Source organism: Ambystoma mexicanum, chromosome 5q (genome assembly GCF_040938575.1).
Source record: "Ambystoma mexicanum isolate Mex_15411 chromosome 5q, UKY_AmexF1_1, whole genome shotgun sequence".
Lineage (NCBI taxonomy): Eukaryota > Metazoa > Chordata > Amphibia > Caudata > Ambystomatidae > Ambystoma > Ambystoma mexicanum.
Window position 1 is genome coordinate 445387545 of NC_090933.1, and position 15380 is coordinate 445402924.

The 15380-nt window shown below is 45.1% G+C and overlaps 1 protein-coding gene across 5 annotated transcripts in view; it reads left to right on the forward strand.

The window, feature by feature from the left end:
- The window catches only part of PSMA8 (proteasome 20S subunit alpha 8), a 418402-nt gene that overhangs the window by 14643 nt on the left and 388379 nt on the right, over positions 1 to 15380 (forward strand). For 2 of the 5 annotated variants that reach the window (XM_069620940.1, XM_069620941.1), the window contains exon 1: positions 7165 to 7291. The exons of the other annotated variants lie outside the window; for them this stretch is intronic. In XM_069620940.1, coding sequence (XP_069477041.1) covers positions 7268 to 7291 — 24 coding nt within the window. In that variant the 5' untranslated portion in view covers positions 7165 to 7267. Of the gene's footprint in view, positions 1 to 7164; positions 7292 to 15380 lie in introns of those variants that run through there. 5 annotated transcript variants of the gene reach the window in all.

Genomic DNA, 15380 nt, shown 5'->3' on the forward strand with positions numbered 1-15380 from the left:
CTAACACAGAGTAAATACTGAGATATGCAGTCACAATTTTCTGCAGCTTTCTTTTCAAATCACCTATCCATACAGAAAAAGATCAATTCAAGACACACAGTGATTGCTGACTTGGTTATAATACTTGTTCTCACAGGAACGCCCACCCTCCAAACATCATCAGACTTGTCCCCTGAGACTTGGAGGCCAGTGACGGAGAGTGGGAACACAATGGGAAAATCGTTTAGGGATTCTGATAAAATGCACTTTTTGAAAAAAGGGATTCAAAGGGCAAAATAGTTTTCTTTTTTTGAATTTTTTTTTTATTTATTACCACAGATGCAATATGAGGAAAGCAAAGCAATGGGAAAATTTTTTTTGCCACACCTAAAAAAAAAACAGGCAGGGCTTTGTGGTTTTGGTCAGTGTACAATGAGAACAAAGGGACAATTTTGTTTTTGAACACATGTGGAAACAGGGTTTTGGGATTTATTCTTTTGGCAAATCTTAGTCTACAGTGGCTCAAACACACACTGGGAAGAGCTTGTTAGTTTCGAATGCCAACAAAACACATCCCATGATTTCTATGAGGGAATTAATTGATTTACTTTAATTAAATATACAAAAAATCTACACAAACAGGATATTTTGCAGGGGGGAAATTGTTATAATGTACCTGTTGCCAGTGCATGACTGCAGGAATGCTGCAGTGTCCTAGCTTGGAATGCTGTGTGAGCCTGTGGAATGTTTGGCAATGAATCTAGCCCCTGGGTTCCAGCCTGGTCAGTTGAGCCTGGGTGATGGGACCCAGTGGTCTCTCCTAGTTAATAGCTTATGTAACTTGTTATAAAGTGCTTACAAATAACCCTAAAAAAAAAAATATGCATATGGTAGCTCTTCGTGCACTCTGCTAAAATGCCACACACCCGTAACACAAAAGGATACATGCATGTATTGGTGCTTAATATGCCGGGTATTTTTCTTCATGCCTTTCACTTCTTTGGTGCGGCCTGAGAGGGAGTGCGGGGAAGTTCACATTGCAAAAAGTTCCCCAAATACACGTGTCTTCAGCCCCCAGTCATCCAGAAGGAAGTCCCATCACCCAGGGGCCCTTGAGAGCAGGGGGTTAGAAAGGGAAGATAAGGGGGTTTGGAAAAAATGAACCAGTGAATCCCCATAAGATAATTAAAACCCCAAGAGTGTTGTGCTGGCCCCACAAGGTTGAAGTATAAAGGTTGAAGTAATCTTAGCAGACGTGAAGCAGAGCGCAAGAGATTTGGAAGTAAACAAACTCCAGTTGGGCAGTCGGGCTAATAAAGAGAAAGGTGGAGCCCCAGGGTCAAGCAAGCAAGAGTGGTATTTGGACAGAGGCTGTGAAGAAAACCCCAACGGCCCTGGTAAGAATCAGTCCCAGATGTGGAGGAAGTTGGGAGTTGTAGAAGTTATCAGCATGAAACCCAGTGCAGACCCCAAAACATTAGCGTGCCCCCATAAGAAATGTTTGAAGTATTATGAAGAGCCCCTATAGCAGAGGTCTGTACTGCACAGAATATTAACTGCCCCAAAGTTATTGGAGAAATATGCAGGGCGAAGTGCTGTGAAGTGAGCCTGGAGAAGAGAAAGTCTTTTCATGCGTCTCAGGGATAGCAGTGCCTGGTTTTACATATACAGGCAAACGTGTGAAGTACGGTGGCACTACGACTGTTGGGGAAGTGTTCGGTCCGGGAGCTCCATTCTGTTGGGATATCCTTGACAAATGGTGACGTCACACCTTCTGCCGGGGGTGATGGCGGTCATATGGAACGTGAGGAGAGTTTGCATCCCGCAGCAGTGAGATAAGAAAGAAGTAACGGATGCTGTATGGTTCAGAGTAAAGAACCATACAACGTGGAAGTAACGTGCCCTGGAAGTGCGGTGTTTGGTTAACCCATAAGCATACATGATTAGTCATCAAAGGGTTCACACTGCAGCGTTTGTGTCACTAGGGTCGGTCATATCCTCTTCTTCACAAGAGGACTCTGTTTCACCACCCTCCCCCAACTTCTCTCCTTCGTCCTTCTTCTTGGTTTTCCTTTTCTCGTGGCTTGTGGGTCTCTCCTTTTTTTTTTATGGAGGTAGAGACGTCCACGGAAGGATGCCACTGTGCCACCGTAAAGGTGTGACGGGGGTAAACCCTCCGTGAATGTCACGCTAGGGGAAAAAGCCAAAGGCACAAAAAAACCCTTGAGAGACTTCCTCCCAGAGAATGTGGAACAGGCTCGAGTGGGCTGGAACGTGGAGCAGAAGGAAGACTGTGAAATGGTAGGCTGAAGTTAGAGTCAATGACGGCTGTAGAGCTTCAGACGTGAGGCGGAGACAATCCGAATAAAACAGGTAGAGGTCCGGTACACATCTGACAGGAAGGTATAAAGGGTTTGGCAAAGGCAATCCGTTAAACAGGCTGAGGTCTGGTACACAGCTGACAGAATAGAGCAAACTCGGAACAGAGGAAGAGAAAGGCTGGCAGAGGACTGGAACACTGGCGAGGAAAAATGGGGAGAAAGGGAAAGAAAGGGGGCAATAGGGAGAGAGGGAGACGGAAAAAGGAGGAGGACCGAGCGGGCGAAACAGAAAGGAGAGTAACCAGAGAGCAATGGAGGGAAAAAATTAGAGGAACGGACGGAGTCCGAGAGAGGAACAAAACACAACGAGAGCGACGGCAACACAGGAGGAAACCCAGAAACGTTGCAACACGTCCGTAACCAGGAAGTGGTACAATAGATACTTCTGGTGACGTGCGTGTGCAACAACTAGACCAGTAACTCCATAAAAAGGAAAAAACGTGATGGAAAACGCTATGGTGGACCATAGCGCCAGCGGTTCCAAACCCGCCATCCCTGCCGAGACATGACAGTTTGTAAATAATTACAGAGCTGGGCACCGGTGAAAGCGTGCGGGGAAAAAGGTATACCAGCCGCAATTGTCAGTTGTGATGACGGTTGGTGAAACGATGAAGTGCACATGGGACATGTTTTTCGTTTAATGGAAGATGAACATGGACGCAATGGGGATGCTGCGCATGAAGCAATGGGGAAGATGCATAGGAGTGCAACACGGTTTTAGCAGCCTGAAGAACGTGGAAACCGCTGATGACACCGGAGGAAGTGTATTTATGTGGTAAAGTGAAGCCACGTGTATTTGGGGAACTTTGTGCAATGTGAACTTCCCTGCACTCCCTCTCAGGCCGCACCAAAGAAGTGAAAGGCATGAAGAAAATACCCGGCATATGAAGCGCCAATACATGCATGTATCCTTTTGTGTTACGGGTGTGTGGCATTTTAGCAGAGTGCACGAAGAGCTTCTATATGCATATTTTTTTTAAAGTTACGGAAGTACATAAGTGAACTACTGATGTAGCTTAATCTGTTTGAGGATTTGCAGCTAGGTAAAGGACTCATTTTGTAAAGGTCATTACTTTAATGTGCACATGTAAATGAGTGAGTAGCAGGATGAGAGTGGACTGGGAAAGTTGAAGTAGCTCTGTGTAACATATGTGGGAGTGAGCGTTTATGAGCTTATATAATAGCTGATATAGGTGTAACGCTTTGAGGATTAGCAGCCCTAAATGGACTTTTATGGACTCTAAGAGTATACGGTTATTGGTCAAACTGTGAAGGTTGTAAGTGGATTAATGATGCCTGACCTGGGCGGACTAGAAGTAACAAGTTTGAGGAATTTCAGGTTAATGTTGTCCAAATAGAGATGTACTTTATAGCAAAAATACGCTGCAGGAAGGCAGCATGGACTCTTACAGATGTATGGATCTACACATTGTTGCTTATTTGTAACAAGGTATACTAATGTCAAAAGTAAGCTAGCATGTGTGGAAGAATGGTATGTCAGTGTCTCCCGTCTGAAGTTTTGAGGTTTTAAAGTTTGAAGTGGCATTCCCTCCCAGAGTGGTAAAATCTGAAGTCTGAAGCAAATATAGGGAGTACGTCCCTGAGTAGTTCAGCATGAAGGTTGAAGTTTGAGGGATTATGTTGCCTGTCAGTAAAGTTGAAGTCTTAAGTATGTGTAGAGATTTCGTCCCATATTTTTAAAGTCTGAAGCCAGTATAGGGATTACGTCCCCTAGCAATAGAGTTTGAAGTCTGAAGCTGTCCCATGGTAGTGAAGCGTCCCAAATTGTGGATAGTGTGAAGGCTGAAGTATGTGTAGGGACAACCGTCCCAGTAATTTCTTTTGAGTGGCATTTCTCTAAAAGATGCTTGGCATTAGAACACGACTTGTGTGTTTGGCTCCCTTTTGTTTGGGTTGTCATTGGAAAGGGAGGAGATGTGTTATAATGTACTTGTTGTCATTGCATGATTGCAGGAATGCTGCTGTGTCCTAGCTTGGAACGCTGTGTGAGAATGAATCTAGCCCCTGGGTTCCAGCCTGGTCAGTTGAGCCTGGGTGATGGGACCCAGTGGTCTTTCCTAGTTAACAGCTTATGTAACTTATAATAAAGTGCTTACAAATAACCCTAAGAAGACTACTTATAATAGAAATAACTAAAACAATGCTTGCAAATGCACGGCCTACACAATCTATGGCTTTGGGGATTGTTCTACTTCCAGGAGAAGCCTTGTAATGAGAATCATGGAACAGCCGGGCACCTCTGGGACAGCAAGGGTGTCTGTCCAGAATGATCCCCTCTGGCTCCTCTAAGGGATACCAGTCAGATTCTGTGTCTCCTGGTGCCTGTCTCTAATGCAGGATTTGGGGTCTCTCTGCTTGGATGTTTCTCAAGACTTCAGCAGCAGGTTACCTCCCGGAATAAGTGGAAAAAGCCCAGTTCTAATGCAAACTGGTCTACTTATAGGGCAAATGACATGACAGACTTATCAGGATTATCACAAAAGGGATTGGTTGGTTTTCTCTACCCACCTGTGTGCTAATAGGACAAGGAGATGAGGGGTGTGAGATAGGAAAGCTCTGGGAGTAAAAAGCGTGGTCATCCCACACTGACATGTGGGTTCGGCCTGTTTCAACTCGAAACTTTACATGTATGGATATAGTTTTAAGAACTACATTGTAAGGCGAATCAGATGATGCTAGTCTGAAGCCGGCACGCACTTCCTATGCAGAGATACAGGTTTTCTTCATTTACTCAGGAGCCGTATCAATGAAAAATATGCCACTTCATAGTTCCCATCGTAATTTTGTCCTTCACCCACGCACCAACTTTCAAATCTCTCGGAATCAAAGGAAAGCCCAAATCAAATTTTTATTAATAACTTCAGTTATGTTATCACACCAAAATCGCTATGGCATTGTTCAAAGGTGGTTACTGTTCCCTTTAATAGATGTCTGGAATGACCATTGTGGCATATACGCTGCCCTTTTTATCCAATCATATGTATTTTTCTAATAACTAAACTCCATGACATTTTATAAGGAACCTGGGCCATGTATCCATATGTAAAGTACTTCTTTAATCTCACAGTTGCAAAATACGTGAGTGTCACTTCCGGATTGTCCATATGTATAGGGCACTTGTAAGAAAGTCTAGTGAGCACTTCCCTTGGCATACTGTCATTTGATGAGGGAAAAAGGAATTTGTTTCTTATGATTGCAAGAAGCTTGGTTTCAATTAAGATTTCGGAATCCGTCTCATGTTGCATAAATAATTTGTACACGCTGCCGACGGTCTCTAAGTAAAAGTGCATCACTCCATGGATTTAGTAAAACAGCATTGTCAGCCACATGTCTTTCTTTTCCTTGCTGATATGCATTGCGCATATCTATGCACTTTTGAGATTTAAGCCTACTTTCTTTACTTTGAGATGTAGGCCTGTTTTTGGTTCAATGGGCCTCATGTCTGACATCACCATTTGGGTGCTGGCCTTATACTTCAAGCGGTCGGGTGTTTGTTTAGCATAGTTGTGGTTAATTGGTCTTCAAGACTGGGCCCTGGCAGTGTATTTCTTTAGTTATGTGATCTATGTGTACAGTTATTGGCAGCAGTGCATTAGTAAGGAAGAAGCATTTTCCTCCTGTCACTCGTTTTCAGATGGGTGCAAAATATATTTGTGGGCATATACCTATTTACTGGGATGATGGCTTGGAATGGCTTTCACTACGGTGCGAAATGTTCATTTGTCCCTGGTCCCTTTTGCATGTATACACATGGCGACTGTTGCACCAAAAGGGTGGTCGTTTTGGGGCGTTGTGGTAGAAATGCCTTCCTGAATCATCTTGCGGGGTGCGCACAAATAATGCACTGCTGCTGAGGGGGGCGTGGCTTGCAGCCATGTAGTAAAGTCGCAGACTCCGAGAGCTCCTGCATGATCCGACATCGATACGAGCAGTTAGCTGCCTACAACTCTACAGACCTGAGAAATAAGCATTGCGTCGTATGCAAGATTCACTGCAGCATTAGATGCTGAAAATGGAAGGCTGACGCAATCCTACAGCAGCACCGTAGGGGCAGATATTTGGCGCTGCACAACAGCCAAAATGGTGGCCGCCCCTAGTGTGTCACCACATGTTGTCACCACATCTTCCCGCAATAGTCCTCACAGACTACCATAACCAACTAGTCTCATTTGTGCTCTATTTTTGACTGTGGCACAGCCACAATGATGTATTCACTAGATACATGTTCAAGGTTATGCTGACACTGGATATCTACACAGGTACATCTGTGCCTGTCCGTTCATTCCACACATGGACTGGCCTTCAGACTAAAACATCCAGCATCCCTTGCACGTGGACACATCTCACTATGAGATACCATTGAGCCAAGGTTGCCTGCTGACCCTTGGTTTACAACACTTCCATTACTGTGACTCTGCCTCTGCATGGCACGATTTTCTTAGGAGTAGAATGCCTCTCACTCCTCGAATTAGACGCTGATTAGTTGCCATGGTGACATTACAAGCCAGGCTATCTGGACTAAACCAATATGCTCCCTTTGTTGGTCACCCCACTAGGGAATTACGACCAAATTTACCTTTTGTCTTTGGTTCGGATTACAACTAGAACATGATGGATAGACACGCGCGTGCATTTCATTTTTATTCTTCATGTTTATAAACTCTCCCTCTCACAAAATAAATCCCCCCCGCCCCCTCGCTCTGAGCAACCGGCAAATGGTATTGTCCGGTTGTTGCAGGCTGCGAGGTTACCACGGTAACGTTCCAAGCGAGTTGAGTGTGGACCTCGGGACGCACTAAGACACCCCGCACTCACATGCTAGAAGCTTTTGACCCTCGCTTTTCCCATTCACAGCGGCTGGCTTTGTTTCCAACATCTGCTGTGGCATGGAATTGGTGAAAATCAGGAAGGTAAGCAAGACTCCTGTACTATGCACCACAGCTTGTGTATTTTGTTAGACAACGCCACGTAATGGTGTCTCCCTTGGTCCATTCCTCCACGGATTTGCGGTTAACCTTCTTTTCATCAACCTCACTTGCAAAGTCTTCATGTCCTCCATACCTCCACGAGGAAGAGAGAACATACCGCTATCCCACTAATGTGGATATCAGCAACAGGAAGATAGGGGCCCCTTACCTGTGTCAAACATTCATGCATGCCAAGTAATTTGTTTCCCTCACAACATGCTGCTAAATAGCCACCATACTGCCAATAGCCAAGCATTGTATGTTTATGGCATATATCCAAACTAGATGTGGTATAGGCCGGTGTAACACACCCCAATCTGTCTCGTTGCATAACATTTTTTCAGAATATACCACTGTTACCTGTGGCCCTGTATGGGCCACACGCCACATTTGCCCTTGATAGGTACAGGTGGTTGGCAAACATGGACCAATTCTTCTGCCAGGGTTTTCCTGTTTTGCCATTCCAGGTTTCTTCCGCTGCATCATATGTTCCAACCAATCCTGAATTCTTGGGTCGGAGATGAGTAGAATCCGAGAATGATCCCACCGCCGAAGGATAACAATCTCACAAGGCATTCCGATTTGGACATCAGAATTGGTAAAGAATCAGTTCAACCTTCTGTTTCATTCTGTCCAGGTGCACTATCCCAAGACGGTATCATTCATTTTGCATTTCAAACTCTCTTCAGCAATCCATTTCCCCGCAATGCAGAAGTATTTGAGAGTGGCTCCCGGTCTGATCACCACATGTAATCCTGTACATACAAAAAAGAGGTCACACGCTTTTCTCCTCCCAGCCTAAACAGGGTGAGTACTATGTGGACTCCTTTTTGCTTTTAATTTCAAGCAGTCTCCCTGCGTTAGGATTGTTCTTAGGAAAGCCGAGTGTTGGTATTCTACACAAAATACTGATACACACTTGTATCTCCCTTCTGCCTCCCTCTTATTTAGGGACAAGAGGTTCGTTTACCCTGAGGAAGGCTGAACATTGATGCCGCCAATATTGGCAAAGCCGAAACGTGTTGTAGTGCTCATCTATTAAAAGTTTTGGGGAATTTGTCCCAGAAGTATCTATCTTGTAGCACGGTGCAATTTCAACTAGATTTATATCATACACTTTGGCAGTTTGGCAAATCAATAGGCCTGACTATACATTGAACATGCCGGTAGTTTAGAACAAATGTTCATACTTTATCATGTTAATACAAAACAGTACTTTGAGTTTTTTCTCAATAGTAGGAATACTTCACTATGCAAATCATACAACTTTGTTTGATAAGATTTTATTTCTCTTTTTTTGTTGTGAATTTAACTGTTCTATAACCTTATTCTTGAACGTTTTCTCTTTTTCTCTCATTGGTCCAATTACTAATTTCTTTGTCTAGAATTGGTCCAACATACATGTATGTTTTAATATATATGATTACTCAAGAAAAATGTTCATTCTTTGTTGTGCAAACCAGATCGACTGTATACATTTATTTTCTGGTTTCTCTCTAATTGTATGTATTAACAATAAATGCTTATTTAATTGTAGTTAACCCTCGCTTTGTTGTTCCTATAGTGACTCTTCGAGCATAGAACAAGTCCTTTTCTCAAATATATTGAACAATAACGATCAAATTAATTGTTTCATATATGGATCTCTTCTTTGTAAGTTAATATCACATCCTGACACAGCCCCATGCCCAGGAAACTGCCTGGGAAGACAGCTGTGGCTTTAGAGTGGAGACTGCAAGAGCGGGCTGCCCATGATTGGGAATAGTGAACTGAGCTGGCTGAAACACATGAGGTATAAGCTGACGAAGGGGAGAGATCACTGGCTGAGAGTACTGTGGAACGACCGAGGGGCGCTTTGGGTGACCGTCTACCCCACGGAGAGTGATGTTGTAAAAGCAGTCCCTAAAGGAAATGCCTTTAATTATTCTGGATGAGGGACTAGCAACAGCTGAAGACCTAAATACCCTAAGGCAGATGGGACTGAGGAGGAAGTGCCACGGGGATAGGTACGCTGGACAGGCTACCACTGTTGGGAACATAGATTGACAATCTGCCAATTTAGAACATACCCTCTTTGGGGACTGCTTAAGGGGACAGCAGAGGCCGCAGAGAGGTGGATATGGGAGTGGAACAAATCCCCACCAGCATGCATGCCTCAAACATAATAGTGAGTGACAAACGGTGATGATGGAGGCCTACACAAGAAAGGAAGACAGTTCCTTGTACTACAGGGTCACTGGGGACAGAACCGATACTGGTGGCGATTGCTTCACTGAAATTCTCACTTGAGCATAACATTGACTGTTTGGTAGACATGAGCCTTTTAAGACAGAATATCCACTCCATTGAAGAATTATTGGGAAGTGCAGAGACGCATGTGCAAGAGAACAGGCTCAACATACTTGACAGTCGAATGTAGCGCTGCTCACGGAAAAGCGAAAAGTCTGGAATGCAGAGCCAAATACCCTGAAGGGCGTGCATGAAGAAATAACATAGGGATCCTTGGTCTACCTGAAGGATAACGACAAGACCCAACATCATATGTTGAGAACCTGTTTCTGTAGGAGATAGGAGCTGGGAAACTCTCACAGGGCTTCACAGTGGAGCAGGCACATCGATCCCTGAATAGGAGACTGCCGCTTGGGGCCCCACCTAGACCCATTATAGCCACAATTATGAATTACAAAGATTGAGAAGGCATACTGGCCTTCTCCAGGGAAAGAGGGACCATCTACAGAGCATCCTCTAAGCTGGCTAGCCCAATTCGGGCATTTTAAGGAAAGACTGCGCCGAGCCAATAAGAGTACATGTTGATCTACCCAGCTAAATTCGAGGTTATCCACAATGGTAAGACCTATTTCTTTGAGTCCACGACGGATGCACAAGACTGGATGAATAAGGTGGAATAGCACCTCTACCGGACAGACAGAATAATTGATCTGACATGGAGGAATAAACAGAGAAGAAGTTGTATGAATGCCAAGTGAGCTTGAAGGTACAATTATGCACAAAAAGTAGGACCCTAAACTCACCTGACCTCAAGGTGAGGGACTGACTGAGCTTCTGACTTGGAATGTGGCAGCACCTGCCCCCATGCGGTTAGTTTATTAGGACTACCAGTTACGGGTACGTCACCAAGGGTCTTAGTGGATAGCTCGGGGGCAACGCACTCACCTTGGAAGCAAGACAACACAGAGCAACACAGGTTCGATACCCGGATCCGCGCTTAGAAACCTCTGGGTATTAAGCACGTTAATAATAACCAATTATAGTTAGGCTTTCCTGTTTTCAGTGAAATCCGATAAACACTGGAAAACCACCCGAAGAAAAAGTGCCTCTTAGGTTTAAACTGAAGGGATGGCATGAAGTTTGGAGTTGAATGGGAGGCTGGAGAGGAGGCTTAGCAGACAATAGGTAAAGGGCCGTAATCCCCCATGTATGCTTGTTTGCCTTCTCCCGTTGCTTCCCCTCCTGTTCCCTGATCTTATTCAAAAACACTGTACATTCAATGTTACATCGTTTTCCTTGTAAAAATAAATGTATTTATGTGGTCAGCTATTTTGAGGAATTGTAGACAAATTGCAGCCATTTTTATGGTTGCCGATTTAGATCTTAAAATAGGCAAACATTCCTCAAAATAGCCCTTGACCACTAACAAATATTTGTATTTACAAAAAATGCTTTAACATGGATTTTTCAGTGTCTTGGTTTGTGGTTAGAGACCCTCTGTGTATGTATATATCTGGAGAAGAGCTGAAAAGTGTCAGCTGCCTGTCGGCTTTAAAAGGAAAGCCGTGTGAAGCTTCCATGTAAGAGGATTGCATGAGACCACAGTGTCATGGTCACCTCCCAACCTTGTGGCTCTCTAGAGCACCCGCACCCAGCAGCCCATCAGAGGCTGCAGGCCCCTTAATTGCTGCTTATTTTCTTTCTTCAAGGAGAGTTTTTAAATTCGATGTATTCGATTGGCCGTGGCACAATTGTTCGCGGCCAAATTGACCGTGGTCAATTTGGCCACAAAGACAATTTTGCTGTGGCCTTATCGGGCCAAATTTAAACCCCCCACAGCCCCTACTTACCTTATTCATGTCCGCTTTCTCTGACCCTGCAGTGTCGGATCCGATGCTGCAGGGTCTGCTTTTCTTCTTTTTTTTCCGCCCCTCCACCTCCAAACCTCTGCTACCCCCAAAGGCCATCACTACCAAACATGAGGAGCGGGACGCAACCCTCACACCCCATGTTTGATAGTGATTACCCAAACTGATGGTTTACAAACGATCGAATGATACTGGCCGAATTTGGCCAGATTTAGCATACAACTATTTTGTAAACTATCAATTTGGGTACTACCTTTTTTAAATGGGGAGTGATTTATAAATGATGGCTCATTTAAGGGATGCATGTGGGTGTCACGACTCCTGCCATTGGACTGGGGTGTCAGACCATGTGGGCTGCTCCCAGTACCTCCATCAGGGCCTCAAGACACCAGGCTCATGTGAGAAGCCAATAATCTGGGCCCATAAGGGCATTTTTTCAACAACATGGATGCTTCCACATGGCTCAGTTCCATAACTGAGTCATGCGGTCTAGCCTTTTGGGTGTGGCAGGCCCAGGGACACCTGGGATACTTGCAGGCTATATAGGCCATGCCCAGATTGTAGAACACGCTTCGCGTTGCTCTGCTTGCTGCAGTGTGACGTTCACCGCGGTCAGCTGGAATCTTCATCCGCACGCCGGACCTGATCTCCTGCAAGAAACAAAGATAAGTCACCATTAGTATTCGCTTACCTTTTGGAATCGGCTCTCGATCTCTGCTCCAGCATCCCGAGCAGTCAACATCTCGGCGGATCTCGCTCCATCAAGAAAACCGTTACCTGGGAAAAGAAACGGAGAAAACAAAATTAGTAAGCGTTTATTCTTAACATTCAATAAGCACTCGCTTACCTGCATAGAACGGCCTCCAACACCTGCAGAAGAACGGAAGGGCTGGTTCGCGGTTCGCTCACCATTACTTACTCACCGCTCTCCATCTTCTTGGCACGCATATTCCGGATCAGCACTGCAGCCTGCAAGAAAGACAATATAAACAGGTTAGCACAAGAAAAGCATAAAGCGCCGCGCTCTGCGTTTTCTTACCATCTAGTGCACAAACTGAGCGACATCACGAGGACAGCATCCACACCTATAAACAAAGGAAGAGTTAAATAGAGACAATTACAAAACAAAGAATACACCAAGACAGACTTACCTGAAGAATGGAGTCGCAGCAGGTCTGGACTCTGTAGAGTCGCTCCAGTGAAGTAACTAGGCAGCGACGAGCCCAACCCCAACGTACCCCTGCACCGAGTGGCAGGACAGTGAGCGCACCTTATCAAGAAGCAAGGTGAGCAGTGCGCCAGGGGGTCCTTCGGTCCATATTGGAGGTGGGCCCCGGGTCAGAGGAGAATACCAAGCTAAAATCGAACTACTGTGTTTCAGACCTGGTCTTCAGCCACACGAGGGTCCAAAGGAAGAGGTCCAAGGGTGAAACAGTTCGGACTGGGTGGCGCCCCCGTGGATACCAGGTGAGCGTTAGTGCGTGGACAGTGTAACTTGAAGACAGGCGTAACCCCTTGTTTGTTATTATTTTTTTACTACACATTTTATTGTATTTTCTTATCAATCAAAACCGACAACATACAAAACAAAAAATACACACATATGCAACACAGGTTCTGCATTCTGCTACACGTTAAAAATTCTCGTTGCTCAACTCTTTGTGGGTAATTGTTTGAAGTATGCACCACAACTTGCATTTGCTCGCAACATTAACACTCACGTCAGGGTTTGTTTATCTTTAAGTCCGTCCCAATTTTTGCCAGATTTTGAGGCCTTCCCGGGGCAACCTCTGGACGTGTATACTCGATGTGCCATTGCTATACAGGCATCCACGTCAGATACCCATTGGGGTGACCTCTGAGCCCCACGATTGTATGATGTTCCTTTTGGCCAGCCCAGTGGCTGTCAAGAGCAGATGTCTCTCAAAGCGTGTCAGTCCCCCCTCTTCTTCAATCCTCACTATCACCAATTTATGTTCGTTGGGTATTGGTCGACTCAAGGCTCTCAAGAGTCTGTTGCAGCATCTCTGCCAAAAAGGTTGAATGCATAAGCATTCCCACAAAATGTGGAAGAAGGTGCCTTCCTCCTGCTTGCAGCGCAGGCAGTTAGCTTCTGTGATTTTCCCCCAGCGATGGAGCGTCACTCTCTGGTAGTATACCGTGTGTAGTATTTTTAGTTGCACAAGCCTGATCCTAGCCGAAATCGCTGTCTCTCAGGGGTACATTAAGGCCGTGGTCCAGTCCTCCAGTAGTAGTGGGCCAACGTCTCTTTCCTATTTCAGTTACAAACTACAAAGTTCTTTTGTGGCAAAAGAGGAGATTTCATTATACATGATTGAAGTAGTTTTAATATTCACACTGTCTAGGACAATATTTCTTCAGGCAAATTGGAGAGATCTGGCATATGCGTCCTAATTGCATGCTTGGTCGCTGGAAGGCCAAAGCGGGTCGACAGGTCAACGAAGGGTACGATTTTGCCTTCCTCTCACATCACTTATTTTTGCTATACTGGCCATTTCCCAGTTCGGCCATTTTTGAAGTTTTTAGATTTCAGGAAGGAAGATGCCCCCCCCCCCCCATAGGGATTGTACCGGGGTGACTTTATTGCTCCACCCTATGTTTGTGTGCCTATACCCAGATTTCTGTTGTGTGGGCCGCCATTGTGCAGCGAGGCAGGCGACTCATGACCTGATACAGGCTTTCTAATGGGGACATATCAGGCGTTGCAGCCTTTTCGGCTAAGATATGCGATAGTGTTAAGTTACCATGTTGACCATGTAGTATATCATTTACCACTGCCATCTGGCTTGCCCAAAAGTACTTTTGCATATGTGGAAGCCCAATCCCTCCCTCCCACACTGAACATTGGAGGGTGCGTAGAGCTATTCTTGGGTGTCTGCCTCCCCACAGCAGTCTCCGCAGTGTCCTTTCTATTTGATGGCATTCATTTGTGGAAATATATAGTGGAGCATTTTGTATGATGTATAAGAAGCGAGGGAGAGCTAACATCTTGAAAAGCACCGCTCCCCCCAATAGGGTCAGTGGCAGCGTCATCCAGTGGCTCACATCTTGTATAAATCTACTCGTAATCGGGTGTAGGTTTCTGGTTGTTTAATCTTCTAGCTTAGTTGTAATTTGGATACCTAAATATCTGAATTGTTCTAAGTTCAACTCTGTATGGGGGGGCCCCCCACAGGGTATGCAGTCTACTCCTTTGACTGGGAACAGAACCAACTTATCCCAGTTTACTCTCAATCCGCTGAAATGTCCATATCCCACTAGAATCTGTGTAACTATGGGACAGGAGAAGGCCGGATCACCCAGATAGGTCAGTAGGTCGCAACATTACTGCCATAGGATCAATTATTAGTGCAAGTAACATGGCCGATAAGGGCCACCCCTGTCTTGTCCCTTTTCCTAGCTTGAAACTACGTGAGGGCCACCCATTCACTCTGACCTCCGCCTCAGGAGCATTATATAAAAGCTGGACCCATCACACAAACTGTTCTCCAAATCCCATTCTCTTAATTACCCACAGTGCCTCCCAATACACTGAGTCAAAGGCCTTTTCTAAGTCAATTGCCAGCAGTGCCTGCGGCCCCTGTAGGGCCGGTGCCCTCTCAAGCGCCAAGTGCAGCCTACTAATGTTCATCCGCGTGGATCTCTTCGGCATGAAGCCGCATTGATCCGGATGGATCAGACATGTGATTACACCTTGGAGTCCGTTGGCTAGTACTTTAGCCAGGATTTTGGTCTCACTATTGACCAGAGAGATCAGCCTGTAAGAGCTGCATTCATTTGGTGGCTTACTTTCTTTAGATGCCACTATTATGTTGGCTTTCCGCAAATTTAATGGGAGTATCCCTTGTTCTTTCGAGTGTTTAAACATATTAAGCATGCGTGGGACTATGCTGTCTCTTCCTATTTTTTCCAAA